Raw genomic sequence first — 15634 nt, forward strand, 5'->3', positions numbered from 1 at the left:
AATGAATTGCTGAGGAGAACATTTGTTCTGATCTTCCATCAAGCACAATAACTCTAATGGAAGCTAGGAAGTGTCTGTAAAACCTAATATCATGATGCAAGCAGGCAAACACCCAATCTGCAGCCTGAGCACAGCAGGAGAAAGAAGAAGTAAGTAATCATTCTTACTTCACTACAGAGATATGAAAGCAAGCACAGCATTTCCCTACCATCCTTCCTGGCTTGGCTGAAATCCCTCCAGGGGACCTATCACTGTTCTTCCTGAGCAGTTTGGATCCAGCAGGTGACAGGAGATTTTTGGGAGACAAAGCTGATTAGGAATGAAGGCATGCTGAGCAGGTATGAACCCTGGCTGACAAAAAAGGGTTTTTACCCATTTTGTCAGCTGTGCTGCAGCGGGCTGGGTGACCCAGGATAGCTGGGGATGCAGGAGACCTGAGCTGCAGAGTGTGACCAGCCCTGTCCTCACAGAACAGACGGCTTACTGCTCCCTCTAGCTGCCCCCACAGCAGCAAGAAGAGAAGCTGGCTTGACTTAGAGGAGGAAGGCTCCTTTTTCATCTTCGGAGAGGTGCTGGAGCAAATCTGCGAGCTTTGGGAAGCATCCCATCCACAGCAGGGATGTTAGAAACCAGTGCTTGATTTATGGATGAATCCACCTTCAAGTGCAGTGATCATTTTCAAGCCTCTGCTTGGGCAGGGAAACCAAATAGCTATTGGTTACTTCGTAAGTAATTTAAAACTGTGTTTGCAGTAAGGATCCTACTGAATCTTATAGGCAGGACATATCCATGCGCCAGAAGATGAGCTGGTGGGGAATAAGACTGACCTGGCTAAACAGAGAGCTTTGGCTGGAATTAAAAAAAAAAAAAAAAAAGACAGCTTGTGGCCTCTAGAAAAGGGGCAGGCAACTAAGGAGGACTACAAGCATGTTGTGAGGTTATACAGGGAGAAAATGAGCAGGGTTAAAGCTCAGCTAGAACATTACCTGTTTTATCTGTTTACATAAAAGACAATAAAATACGTTTCTCTAAATACAACAAAAGGAGGGCTAAGGAGAATCTCCTTGTAGAAGGGAGGAAATACAGTGACAAAGAACGAGGAACAGCTGAGGTGGTAGTTAATGCCTTCTTTGGCTCAGTCTTTAACAGCAAGACCAGTTTTCCTCAGGGTACCCAGCATCCTGCACTGGAAGACAGGGATGGGGAGCACAAGAGAACCCCCACAATCCAGAAAATAACGGTCAGTGACTTGATACACCATTTACACATGCACAGGTCCATGGAGCTGGATGAGATCCACCAAAGGGTACTGAGGGAGCTGGCAGAAGAGCTTGCTGAGCCACTTTCCATCATTTATCAGCAGTCCTGGCTAACTGGGGATATCCTAGAGGACTGGATAGTTGAAAACGTGATGCAATACCATGCTGAGTGCCCTCACACGGCATGTGCAGGATCTGGACAGGCTGGACCAATGGCCATGCCCAACAGGATGAGGTTCAAATAATGCCAAGTGCAGGTCCTGCCCTTGGGTCACAACTCCACTCAGTGCTACAGGCTGAAGGGGAAGGGTAGCTGGAAAGCTGCCCAGCATAAAACACGAGCTAGCCGTGCCCAGGGGGCCAAGAAAGCCAAGAGCATCCTGGCCTGGGTCAGCAATCGTGTGGCCAGCAGGACCAGGACAGTTTGATTGTCCCCTGTACCTGGACCTGGTGAGGCCACACCTCAAGTGCTGTGTCCAGTTCTGGGCCCCTCCCTACACAAAAGACATGGAGGGGCTGGAGGGAATCCAGAGAAGGGCAATGAAGCTGGGGAAGGGTCTGGAGCACAAGGCTTATGGGGAGTTGCTCAGGGAGCTGAGGGCGTTTAGCCTGGACAAAAGGAGGCTCAGGGAGATCTCAGCCCTCTTTACAACTACTTGAAAGGAGGTTGCAGCAAGGTGGGTGTCAGTCTCTTCTCTTGGTAATAAATGATAGGACAATCAGAAACCACCTGAAGTTGCACCAGGGAAGGTTTATATTGGATATTAGGAAAAATTTCATCATGGAAAGAGTGGTCAAGTATTGGAACAGACTGCCCAGGTAAGTGGTTGAGTCACCATTCCTGGAGGGATTTAAAAGACATGTAGACATGGCATTTAGGGACACGGATTAGTGGTGGACATGGCAGTGCTGGGTGAATGGTTGAACACAATGATCTTAGAGGACTTTTCCAATCTAAATGATACAATGAATGCAACCCTCAACACAAACCCCTAGGCAACTCTGGCAGGGCTTTCCCCTCCAAAGTCACTCCTGACAACTCTTGATGTTTTGAAACAGTTCTCATTGAGGTTGGATCACATATCCCAAGATCCCAACAAATTCCATCTGAGGCAAACAGGTTAGATCCAGGGTCATCGCACAGATTTCCCAAGTCTTTCTACTGACTGGTAGAAGGTATTCAAAGCTGAACATAACTAAATTCCTTCAGAAAAAAAATAAATCCAGTCCCAATTGTAACCTGCTGGGCATTTCTGAAAACCTGCCTGTTCAATTTTAGCCTGCTTTGAAAGCACGTAACAAATTAAATGGGGCTCATTTGTTACGCAAATGATAGCTGGGGTTTCAAATAAAATAAGCCTAACCTTGATGGAGATTTCATCAGTGCAGGCTATTATTTCCCTCTGCTAATGGCTAACGGCCTAGTCATCTTCACCGAGCAGCAAGAGGTCTCCCAGCTGCCTGGGTGAATTATGGCTGGAGTAAGTAATATTAACCCCTCCAGGGTAAGTACATAGGTCATAAAACAAGAGCTGCACACAGCTGCTAATGCCAGCAAAGGCAGCCTGTATTCATCAGCTCGCTGGGTGTACGGCAGGAGAGGGACAGAAGGACCACAGGCTCTGTAGTGGCTGTGCCATATCACAGCAGCCCCACATTAATTGACATTTTCCTTTGTGGAGGGATGGATATAAGCACAGATGAAGCAAGATAGGGATGATCAGTGCTAGCTGTTCACAGATTATTAGGTCTTAGTTGAGGTGGGGGGCAGAGAGGAGAATGCCCAAGAGTCTTGACTGTGGGGTGACCCCATCCCACTGACCAGAGAGCAGTGGCTCCGTGGGAGTGACGCGTCACTCTTGTGCAGCAGCACAGCTCGTTTGCAACGCCAGGACTCGCTGGCTCTGGCTAAAGGAGTGAATAAAACCCCACAAATTGCTGTAATAAAGATTCAGCCCACAGACTCCATGGCGTAAACACACATCTGGTCTCTGTTTGTAATGAAATCAGCTGAAAGCACCATTGTGCATTAATAACAAAAATGCTCAACATATTGCTACCAAATAAGCTCTGCTTGTCTTGAACTTCTATTGTCACATGTTAATGCACTTTTAACACTGATAAATGATGAAGTGCTAGAAAACATTCATCAAGGGACTTAAGAGTCAAAAGATAAGCATTACTGCAGCATTGTTTTCTATTCCATCAGTTCTTTTATAATTTGGGCAGAAGTTAAAAACAGAAAGTCAGGGGCATGAATCAAACATTTCCCATTGAGCCTGCCTTTCTTTGGTAAAGATTTCTTAACTATGGGGTTTATCGTGTGCTTGCGTGACATGAAAAAATCCTTGAGGACGCATGAAAGGGCGTTTCCTTTTTCAACAACTCAGTACTTTCCATATGTCCACCCACCTCCTCCTCCCTCTTCTTCCTTTCCTTGCCATGAACAAGAAATGTCATTCACTCTAGTTCAATTCCACTCTCCAGTCCCTCTCACTTGCCTTCCCCTAACACTCTTTGCCTTAATTTCCATAAGACACTTGCTTTCTCCTTGCAATTCCTGGCCACTATGCACGGCTCATGCTTTATGTGCAACTGCTGATCCTTTGAAGTTCCATGTGTGAGAAAACCAGGGAGCTGAGCAAGGTCACTGTGTAGACTCAGAGCAGTCAACACATGGGAAGGGTTTTACCTTTTGAGTGATGTGGTTGATCCAGGGTGAAGAGCAGTTGCTCAGATCAGGTCCTTGGGGCTCCCAGATACCGTCAGGCGCAAGACACCGGAAAGTTGCAACACCTGTAATAGGAAAGTCGCTGTGTTCAGTGTTACTGGTTGCATTTTGCCCTCAGCGCCTCGTGTCGAAGGCTTCTGGGAGCTTATTAGTGCTCAGGTCTTGAGTAGGACACTTCTGAGTCATCTCAGTGTCCTAGTCTCCCATCATCTTGGTCCTTTAAGGCCCTAAAACATAAAAGACCCACGATGTTGTGCAGGAATATTATTTCCAACTTGGCGAACAACGATTACAGACAGAGGACTTGCAGGAAAGCTGCCAGGTACTAAGAAATCGGAAGTAGATCTCAAACACCAAGCCAGCACCCCGGATGCTCTGGCCCACCACTGGTGATCTGGGATCAGACCCTGTGCCTCATCTTCCTTGCTGCTTTATGAAGATTTTATGGCTCTGAATCATCATTACAACATTTGGGTGGAAACACATGAAAGTTTGAATGCTACAAACGCCAAGATATAATGCTGGAGTTTACTGTCAGCCCCCAGCTGTCAAGAGGAACTTTAGAGGAGAGTTTTGTTTGGGAAGAGCTGCCCAATCCCTTCTGGAAAAGACAGAAAAATGCCTGAGACCCTTTCAGACAAAGGGAAATGCATCACTGCTAATATATCACAGCTTTTAACACGTTGCACGAATCACCGAAATTAGAGATGGGAAAGGCTTATGGCCATCCCCTATCCATAAGTTGGGCTATTATTTTTTCCTTAGTTATTTTCCTCCAGTCCTTAGCTCTTGTGCTTAGGAAAGGACTTCTTGCATCCCGCCTCCATTTTCCTTCTTCATCTTTTTTTTTTTTTCCTTTTCACAGCTTTGCTTCCGAGTATCCTTTCCCGTCTCTGGGAACCACATCATACTTTTTGCATTAATTTTACCAAGTAGGGCTGAGAAAGACAGCAAAAATGTTCTTTACCTTTCTCACCACTTACGCCTTTCCATGACCCTCATACTTTAACACATGCTTTATCAGTCTGTCCTCACCAAATTCCAGAGTCAGTATTCGTATATACAGGTGTGAATGGCTCTCCAGGAGTGGAGAATTAACAGAGAGCCTCTCCTCTACAAGTCAGATCCCTTCAGCTCTCATTTTCAGGCAATTTCCTCCACTTTAAAGATTTCTTCTTTGAAACTGAGCTTTTGGGGCTGGACACCAAGACTAGCATGAAAAATAACTATTTTTAGAAAACCATTTGTTAAAACACAGCAAAATGAACCATATGCCAAAACCTTTCGTAACTCGATTATGTTTCAAATTGAACAGAAAATTTCCAAAAGCAACATTTTTCAATAAACAATTGCGGGAAGAGCAGAAGAAAAGGAGCAAAATCCAATAAGCAATAAACCATTTTGAAAGATTTGGCTTTGTTTCCTCCCCCCACTTTCTCAGCTGATCACACCGGACACTGGCTGCAGTTTGAAAAATCACTCACATGGGTTCAGGAGCCTCAAAGTACAAGTTTTGTTGATTTCCTTCCCTGTCCCCTCTCTTAGCAAAACAAGCAAAGCATTAGCCACCAACACATCAGTGAGCCCAGAGGCTACAAATACAGGCAGAACCAGGTAAAGCGCAGTGTACGCAACTTCTGGAGGCAGAGGCTCTTCCAAGTGCATCAAGCACAACCCCACAACGTTTTAAGTACTGGCTGCGCACTGACAAGGTACCATTGGAAGTGGAGACAGTCCTCCCAACCCTTGACTCACCTATGGAGCCCAAAGGACACGGCTGCTTCGCCACCTGGCCCTGCCGAGTCCGAGACCACATAATGTCGCGGGCTTCCATGGGGTCACAGCTCTCCGCTCCGGCCGGCGGCAGCTGCGAGGAGGCGGGTGGCAGGTGCGTGGTCATGTCCTCAGGGACATCGGCCATGGGAGACGGGGTGCTGGTGCTCCTGTTCCTCCTGCCCGAGGCTGATGTGGTGGTGGTGCGGCCAGTGGTGCTGGTAGCCACCCGCAGCGTGGTGCTGGCAGTGGTGCTCCCCGGGCCCAGAGCCCCCGATGTCGATACTCCTGAAACAAAGGCAGAGCTGCTTAGAGAGAGGAAGGGAACAGGACTCATGCCTAGGTTCTGAGGATGTCCCCTCTGATGGCTCTGGTGGCCTGCAGGATGTAACTGGAGCTACAACTAAGGCAAGGCTTTCTGCACAGCCACCTTTCAGAGAGAAGCTGGAGCAAACAGTGAGAGAAGCACACAGGGGGGTAATGACCACTGGAGCACAACTGATTTTCCAAAAGCCCTAGCACTTGATGAAAATAAAGCAGCGCTTTATGCCCTCACCATTTTTCTTCTTGGCATTTTAATGTAAAAATCTTATTTTCCATCTTTTAGGGAACACCTAGCACAGAAGTGCTTTTAATTGTTAAGTGTTGCTGAAGGCCCAGATGGTTTGGACAGAAAAGCATTTTCTATGATGTGATAAAAAACCCCCAACAAAACCCAAAACCAAACCACAAATCCATTCCCAAATCAGAAGTTCACAGAGGGGTGAACACGAGGCTGTACTGCAGAGCAAGCTGTCAATTTTCTCTGAGGTTCATGCCTTGCTGCTCCATCCCAAGAGCAATGCCTGGCCCCTTGATCTGCAGGCCATGTGACACAAGCAAAGGTGCACGTCAGCCCAGCCAAATCGAGACTTTAATGTTCAGCTGGGCTAATTCATTGAAAACCTGCAATGAGCAGTCAAGCAGGAAGAGGTGGGGAACTTGCTTTAAAAGTGCATTTATCCACTGTACATCCTGCAATAGCCACACTGAGTATGTGTGGAATATTGAGGGATGCCCACCTTACAATTACCTTATTTAGCCTCCTACTTAGACCAAGGTGCTTGTGCACACTGAGCTTCACGTGGATTTGTCTATGGCTTGACCTGAAATATCAGGTGGGGAAACTGAAGCAGGCTGCCCCCAGCTGTTCCCCCATCACCCCTGTCATGCCATGTCACACATAGCTCGTAGAAAAGCCTTCTCCCATCTCCTTTACCTCTCTCAAAAACAAGCACCCTCCAGCTTCTCTCAGCGTAAGACTTTTACTCCAGTTAAATGCCAGATACTCACAACTGCCCCCTCAATCCCTGCCTGAGAAAACACTGGGGCTGACTGTGAAATGCAGGTAAGGAAGCAACATGAAAAGGCTTGTCTGATCCATTCTCACTTTAATTTCCATGCCGTAACACCTCAAGACCATCCCACCTCTTCCAGCACACAAAAAGCCTTTTATCACTGTTGCTCCATGTCCAGCAACAGGAATTGGAGTTTCTACACTAACTCACCTGAGCACCAGGACACTGATCTGAAACAAGTCTCCCAAGCTCAGTGATCAGATTTTCCAGCCTTCTCCTGCCACCTCCCTTTCACCATGAACCCTGAGTTTAAAGGAACTCTAAAAATTACAATGCAAAAACATGCAGACCCTGACAGATTTCTTTGAGTTTCCGCTCAAAGCTGCATTATGTCACCAAGTAATGATTTCCCCCTGATGGGGAACAACTAAAATTTGTAGAGAATTTCAGCAAATACTACATTTTTACCATAGCAGGGCTTCCCACAAGTATGTTTTATTTCGTCATAATATAGATTAGCCTGGTAGACAGCAACCTGCAAAATTTTTCCCCTTTACACTTGCAATAAGTTATTTTCCTTCTGCAAAATTACCTATGCCACGTGCAAAGGAACTGAGTAGATAAAGTGGATGCAGTTTCAAAGTCAAATCTAGCAAATCGTGTTTAAAATAATTCTTACAGCCATGTGTGAGCACATAGAAACATACACTGAGCACCCCGGAGCTCCCCTTGATCCACATGCAGGAGAGCTGCATTTTTAAGCCCAGTTTTCATTGAAAATCATTGAATATCCCACGGCATGCTGGTTTTGGAATAGCTCTGGCAAGTTTACTGTAGCAGTTAGGCACAAGGGATTTAATGGCATTTTCCTTTAGCCATAAAAAAATGAGCTGTTTTATCTTTCATAAAGCCCCTGGCACCAGTGTCAAAATCTCTTTGAAGGCTTGTTCTTCCAACTTTTTTCGTGTTCCACTGGGCTTTCTTGCTGCTTTTGAAAATAAACACATCCGCCATTTCCACAGCACAAGTTGTAAGACAACATGAAAGAGCTGCCTCCAAGTTGCCTAACGGAGTGAGACGGATGGGATACCACTGAACTGAGTTCAAAGGTTTGATTATTCAAAGAGTCAATTTGGTAATGAGCTCCAGAAATCATGATCACCATGCTAACACCACCCAGTTTTTCACCAGGAAATTTGCCAATTTTGCTCAGACAACTGTGTGCTTCAAAAACCAAGTTGACTGGTAAGGAGAAAAAGAACAGGGGATCAGGATCATTTACATGCAAATGATTCCCAAATCCAAGCAAAACCATGAAGAGACTGCAACCTGTGCAAAAGCACCTAAATCCTACAGCACAGAACAGAGATCAAACCTCCAGATTAACCCAGGCTGCCAATAAACTGTGAATTTTTAACTTGGGGGAAAGAAGCACTGCAGCACTGCTTCAGAGGGATTCTTCATATAACATTTCACAAGACAATTTTTGCTCCAAGACAAGCACCTTTAAAAATCACCAACACTACTACAACTAGAAATGTATAAACTTAATTATTTTATTTTTACTGTTTATTTTTACCATGCATTGCCAGATCAAGACCTTACGGTTTTGGGTAAGACTCAGTTTTTACTCCTTTCGAATCCAAGACTTTGTAGACTTTGATTCCACAAAGCACAGCACTGGGATAAGAATTTTCAGTGCTCCCAAGAAAGCAATTTATGGCTGTGGAAATATTTCTTTCCCAGAAACACCCCAAAGTGACACTTCACTTTTTTCTTTCCTGCTCTATCTAGAGAGCTGGCAGTAATAGCAGACGACTAAGTTTTGCCATCATTCAGATTAGAGCTGCAGTCATAAAAAAAACAAACCCCAAAACATTTCCAGCACCCACAAGGGAGCAATTGCAACTCCCAGAGGGGTCTCTCTCTGCTCAGGGCACATTTGACTAGCAAGAAAATAGAAATTTTTAAGGTTTTTCCCTTCTCTCTTTTATTTCCCAACCTTTAAATAGAGCTCAGGCTTGTGGAGGCGGATATTTGCTAGGTGGAAGGAAAATCACGGTAGGGATCTGCTCATAGGGGAAAAAATCTCACATAAATAATGAACTGTCTTTACCCCCATTTCTGTCTGTTCCCCTTTCCTGAAGTAGTGACATGACAAGTGACCAGCACTTTGTATTTGCCATGAGGAAAGTCTACCACGTGTCATCTAACCATGATATGGTTAAATGCTCTGCTCACCTCTTCCTGGCACTCTCAGACATGGGAGACTGCTTTCCCAATGACTCTGACTAGTGTTTTCCTATCACAGAAAGCAGTTTTGATTGAAAGAAAGGCTATTTGCTACCTTTTCTCTCATTTTTTTAATTTTGGCACCTAAGTCTCTGACTTTATGACCTAGTGTACTCAGTAATACTTTTTAAGAGATGTCATGCACTTTCTGTCCCATGAATGAAGATAACGGGGTGCCCCTCAAGCAGAAATTGCAGACAGGATTTCCTGGGTGAGGCTCACTGGCTTTGGCGAGGTAAAGGATGACAGGAGACATCCATCAAGCTCTCCCCCTGGGGTCACAATCCAAAGGCTCAGCCTGACAGCTGCGTGCTACAAGCCAGCACTTGCTCACGGAATTGGAAGGAGAGGCTGCGCTCCAAGTTCCACGCTCCAGGTCCAAGCAAACCATGATGACTTCACTCTCCGGCGAGTTCTGCATTCCTGAGCCTGACGCTCAAGGAGATGGGATGGGGCGACAGCAGCCAGGAGGCCCTGCCTGCTCCCCGTGCTGCACCTAATGCAGGGCTGGGCCAAGTGAGGTACAACTAATCCAGCAGCTCAACAGCAGCAATCCCAGCGTTCTCTTGAGCACGTCCAGACTCCATGCACAATTATTTACACATGTTGCTGCTGATGCATGAAGGCAAACGGAGCACTGCAGGAGTCGGGAAGGCTGCGGGAAGCACAAAACCTGGAGGTCCCTCCCTTCCCTCCCTCCCTGCAGTTTTGCCCTTTTCATATTTGGCAGCCACATCCTTTGCTTACAGCATCCCTTTTATCATCTCTTCTTCTGCTGAAAGATGGTGCAAGTTGTATTTACATAGGAAAAGAGAAGGTTTAGGCATGCCTTGAAAGAAGCAGCACAAAACCCCACAAACCTAATACAACTGGAGGATTATATCACAGCTGTTTTTCTCTTCCCTGTCACATAAATGCATCTCACGGGAATTAATTTTCTACAGGCATTTTCAAATGCATTTCAGAATATCTTCTGAAACTCCCTAGAAAAATAGTAATATTTGAAAGTAAATATATTCCTACTGTCTTTTGCCATTTTTTCTTGTTTTCGTGTGGTTTTTTCCAAGAACTCCATGTGAGGTGACAGGAAAGGATGACCTACACAGACAGCATCAACTCATTAACACACTGGTGGACTGCAAAGTTATACTGAGTCTATGCCACAAAAGACATCACCCTGCAAAACCTTCTCATGGTAAATGTCTGCTGGAAGACCAAAAGCCACAAGCTGGTGCCACTCAAGAGCTGCGGGCCAGAGAATTGACAGGTGAGCTTAGCCCCTAAATTGTGTACAGCTCCTTCCACGTGTTTGAGAGCAACTATGATTTATTTTTACTTCAGGCAAAGGCCAAGTCGGCCTCACATCAAACATCCAAACAGTTCTCCCCTCTGCTCACACATGCCATTACTTTGGGAAGCTGAGCCAGAATCCTGTGTGTGAATATAAGTTCACACGCTGCTTTTGGGGCAGTTGGGATTGTGGAGTTTTATTTACTGACACTGACAAAAGGCTCCCAAAACCCATTGATGGAAAGATTACATATGCAGAGGCCCCACGGTGTTCAGCGTGGCATGCTGCCTTCAAGAACAAAACTGCACACAGCCCTGCACCCTGAAAAAGTGACATGAAGTATGATACACAGCTGTCCCTTTTCCTCTGTCTTAACTAGCACAAGGTAATGAGGAAAAGCAGGGGAGGAAGATGCTGCATCTGAGAGAAGAAAGATCCATTCCCTTGTGGACAGCTGACAAATGGAAAAACACTTTCTGGATTTTCTTTTTTCCTACCTCTTCTAGCAGGGGATCAGTTTTTCTGCCCAAGGCTACTCTGCCCACATGTGAGTACTCTGCTGGGCTTGGGCAGATGCTGCAATGGATATGGGCCATATGTTGAGTTCCTGTACTAAGAGGAAACCTACAGCTGTGGTCCAAGATATGGTGCAGACTCAGGTGTTCTCAAGGCACTTCAAGCTGGAATCACTTAACACGCTGGAACTTTCCTCAGAGTCTCAGCCTTCAACATTAAACAACAAAGAAGGAGAGCCAAAAGTGGGTAAAATCATCACAACAGGCTCAAGTTAACTCAAACTGCCCCAGCTCGTCCTTTTTCACTGCACCACCACCCAGCAAGACAGTTAATGCATTCAAAGCAGCCACCAAATGCACCGATTTTCAACAGGCAAAAAATATGCCTACCAGAGCCCTTCTGACTCAAAACTCCACATTTCTGACAATGATCAACAGTTCATTACACATACTGGATTGCTAGAGAAAGGCTGTTCTGTCAAAAACATTCTAGCTGTTATTGCAAATTTCTAGGTTTTGCCTGAAAAAATAAGAACCCAAACAGCAGCCTGACTGCATTTTCGTGAAATATCAACTTTTATGCTTCTGTAGGACTTTTGTGGGGGTGTGCATGTGTCAGCACTTAATACTTTTTCTGTCTCCAAACAGCTCTTAATGTCAGGTCCCCAATTTAGTTGTCATTTGAATAAAAGAAGATACTTCTTTATTTTCTTCTTTTTTTTTCTCTCTGACCCGTTCTTCTCCAAGAAATTACTGGATCCTGCTTAAAATATGTAACTTCAGAGACATCAGACAAAACTTTACAGCACATATCTAGCAATACCAGGATATGAATGGGTACAGCACAGGAACATCACCTGTTGTCTTCACCATGGCCCTCTTCTCTCAGAAGACAGTTCCTAAAGTCTTATCTCTGGCTTCCAACCCAGGACTTCTGCCACTTTTGTGAACCTCTTGTACCCTTTGGCAACCATTCACTGAGGGCATTAATGCCCTATTGCTTGTTCCAGACTTTGTAACTGATTCCGAATGCAGAAATTTAACTGGACCATCATGCACAAGATACAAAAAAAATTGAGCATTTCTTTCAACATCATGCTGTAATGCTTTTAGAAATGCAGATGAACTATGCCCATAGGAAAAGATTACAGAAGAGATGATCTAATAGACAGTAGATCAGGATTTATTATAAACGGACAAATCTAATAGTTTTTAGAGTTCAGTTCAAGGGCTATTTTTAGGCAATCTAGCTTCAATTCCCTCTAGTTCTCAAAAATACTGTCAGATGTGGTTGCAGTTACTGTGAATTTCTGGATTTGAGCATATAAAATCAGATTTTTTTTTTTTAATCCACATGTGGTTTCACACAGGGGAAAAAAGAAGCATACAACCTTTTTTTAAGGACATACCAGCTGCATATTATTACTGAATGTATGGAGTGAACTTCTAACCTCCTAAACAATCACCTTGGCATGATTCACATCCATCAGAGCCAGTGGTGCAGATCTTATGCACTGTCTTCCAACCTGAATCCTTCAAACTCTATTAAAGAGAAGCCTGGAAGGAATTCTCCAGTATCCCATTGTTAGAGAAATCACTTTTGATTTCAGTAACAGGTGCTGTCAGTTTTTCATTCAGACCACATTAGCGTGCAGACACGTGAGCACTACATACTTACAGCTTTAAGAGATTTACTAGAGGCTGGGGTTGCCAGGATTTTTGTGGGTTTGGGGTTTCTTTAGCTTTTAATTAATTAAACCAGGTATGCTCCATCCATGCAAGCTGAAACATACCTTTTAGCTTCTAGGCAGAACAAGAACATGAGTAGCTGATAGCAGGGAAACTCAATTTTTTCCATCTGTATGGCAACGGATGTCGCTTCATCTAATGTGTGTTTCCCACTTTTTGCCTGCACTTCTGCATCTTTAATGGAACAACTTGCATGCACTGTGCAGAGGCAGTGCCAGATGGAGCCAGTCTCTCTCCAGTAGTTCTCCACCTCTGCATTTGCAAAGAATGGAATCGAGTGCAGGAATCATAAAGTGACTGTTCACGCCCCAGCATTTTCTCATCTACCCAATCAATGTGATGAGTCCTTTGCAGAGCCACAGGCAGTCAGCTTATACCACTAAAACATTTCTTCAGTTGCAAGATACAAACACAACTTTAATAAGAGAAAACCATCATCTTCAAATAGTCTCTGTTCAACTGTGTGTGTAATATCTCCAATCTAGATGTTAGTCAGCAAGAAGGCCAATTGCATTCAGATAAATGCCCTGGACTTTCTTAAACATATCATAATCTGCTTGTGAAATGGCTGGTTAGTTGCTTTCCAATTTGTGAAATGGTTCAAATGCTGTAAATAAAAAAGAAATTGGACAGCTTTCAAAAAGGACAGATTAGACTTTTCAATACTCAGTATTCCGTGCTTCCAAGCTGCACTCCTGTGATCTCCATATTAATATTTAAAACCTCGTTGTGTTTTGCTGTTATCTTGAGGAAGAGGGCACAGTACAATCGAGCCCAAGGAGACAATCCACTGGAACTGCAAGAAATCAGCCCCCTGGCCCCACAGCACACGTGTGTGCAAGAAGTGTCGGGGAGAGGTGGATGAAAAGTTGCCTGGCCCCACTTCCTCCTGTCCGGTTTGGCAGATTAAAATCACAAAGGCTACTTTTTGCATTTACAATTCACCTCCCTTTCTACCATTGTCCCTTGATCCCAGCTGCTCTGAGGCTCAGGATTTGATGTGCCTCCTGCATTCATGTACTGGACTTCCAAATCAGCCCTGATGCCCAGTGTTTGAAGTGTAAACACACTCTGTGGGTGGGCTGGTCAGCTGAAATCAAAGAGAGGAAAAGGAATAAACCATAAAATATCAAAGGTGGAGTTATGACTGCTTACACCCTTCTTCCTCTAACCCATGTTAGGATTGACTTCATCAGCATGCAGGTTATACTGCACTCCCAGGCATGAACTGGAGACCTGACAGCAGAGCCTGCTGTCTGTACAGTACAGTAACATCCATACTCTAGAGCAACGGGAATTACAAACCTGCCAGCAAAACCTCACCTTTTGTCTTTTACCAAACCCATCTATTTTTTCCTCTTGCTACTCAGTAGCTATTTCAAACCTGTTTCAAAATCCCAAATCCTTCTCCAAAGCCACCAAAGGTGCTTCCTCTCTATAGGGCATTTGCTCCACTCAGTCTCTGACTGCATTGGCTTCTATTTCACTTATTTGGTCCATTTACTCTTGTCCCTATGAGGAAACCATCCTGAACTGTGGAGAGAACTGACCACTGAAACCACCAGAAATACAAAATGCTGAGAAAGGCTGCCTTTTCTAATCCTTTGAGCATATCCTGGTGCACCTTGGTATGCATGTGCTGTCAAGACTCCTCCTGAAAATCAGAGGGCAGGCACGACCCTCAGCCTCTTGGCCATATCTTGGTTTGGGGCTCAAGTTGGTTCAATCCCCTCCCCAAACTTGCCAGTGGTTTGCTTTCTGCCCCTGGAGACACAGATGGAAAGGAGGGAGAGAAGAAACAAGCCTATGCTAAAAAAAAAATATTTTACATAAACCAATCCTAGGAAGCTGACAAAACTCCCCTGTAAAAATATCAGTATTAAGCTACTTTTAGAAATAAAGCAATTTCCTGGAAAAAACATAAAATGCTGCTCAGCTCCCTTTCAAAACTCTTTATTACTTATGTAGAAATGTCAATATATTGTAAAGCTCAATTCTAATAGCTGTATTCACGTCGGCTCAGGGATCTGCCTAAACAATGCTTAACTACAGCACTGGCATCTAAATTTGTTTTATAGATATCTGACTTCTGCAGAGGGCTCCAACAATGAGAACACCATCAATATTATGAAAAACACATTTACTTCAGCAAAGCAGATTTATAACAAATAAACAAACTGTGCAATATACAGGGTGTTTTAAAGTGAAATGAACTGGGTAGCACTTTTAAGGATCTCCAATTTTCATAACAGACTTCAGTACTGGACACAGGCTGCTTGGTGCACTATCAAGTCCATGCTGATATCCCAGAAAGCCTGGCATGCAAGCAGCTCTCAACCATGTCCCAGAGGCTAATTTTTTCATTTGAGGGAGGCTGCTGAGGTGCTGGTAGCAATAGTGAATATTCATTCATATGCTTAGCATCTCAAAGATCTCGACTCTGAAGGCTCTAGGGCTGGAGGCATTACCACAGCCAGTCATCTCACTTGAAAAGCCACAGCAGGAACAGCATCCAAAACATTGGAAAAGGAGGTTTTACCTAATATTTTTGTCTGTGGACCATTAGGGGCTACCAGCTCTCATGCAGTCAGCTTTGGCCAAGATGTAGTTTCCGACTCTTACCCGAGGGGTTGACGACAAGATGACAATACATAATCCCAGGTTGGAGAAACTTGCAGCACTGATTT

General features: G+C 44.6%; 1 protein-coding gene across 25 annotated transcripts in view; it reads right to left on the minus strand.

The window, feature by feature from the left end:
- The window catches only part of ADGRL3 (adhesion G protein-coupled receptor L3), a 492701-nt gene that overhangs the window by 100082 nt on the left and 376985 nt on the right, over positions 1-15634 (minus strand). For all 25 annotated transcript variants that reach the window (XM_032108821.1, XM_032108825.1, XM_032108804.1 and 22 more), the window contains 2 exons: positions 5746-6051; positions 3952-4055 (listed from right to left, as the gene is read on the minus strand). In XM_032108821.1, the coding sequence (XP_031964712.1) occupies positions 3952-4055; positions 5746-6051 (410 nt within the window). The remainder of the gene's footprint in view (positions 1-3951; positions 4056-5745; positions 6052-15634) is intronic.

This window comes from Corvus moneduloides, chromosome 5, assembly GCF_009650955.1.
Source record: "Corvus moneduloides isolate bCorMon1 chromosome 5, bCorMon1.pri, whole genome shotgun sequence".
NCBI classification, from domain to species: Eukaryota; Metazoa; Chordata; class Aves; order Passeriformes; family Corvidae; genus Corvus; species Corvus moneduloides.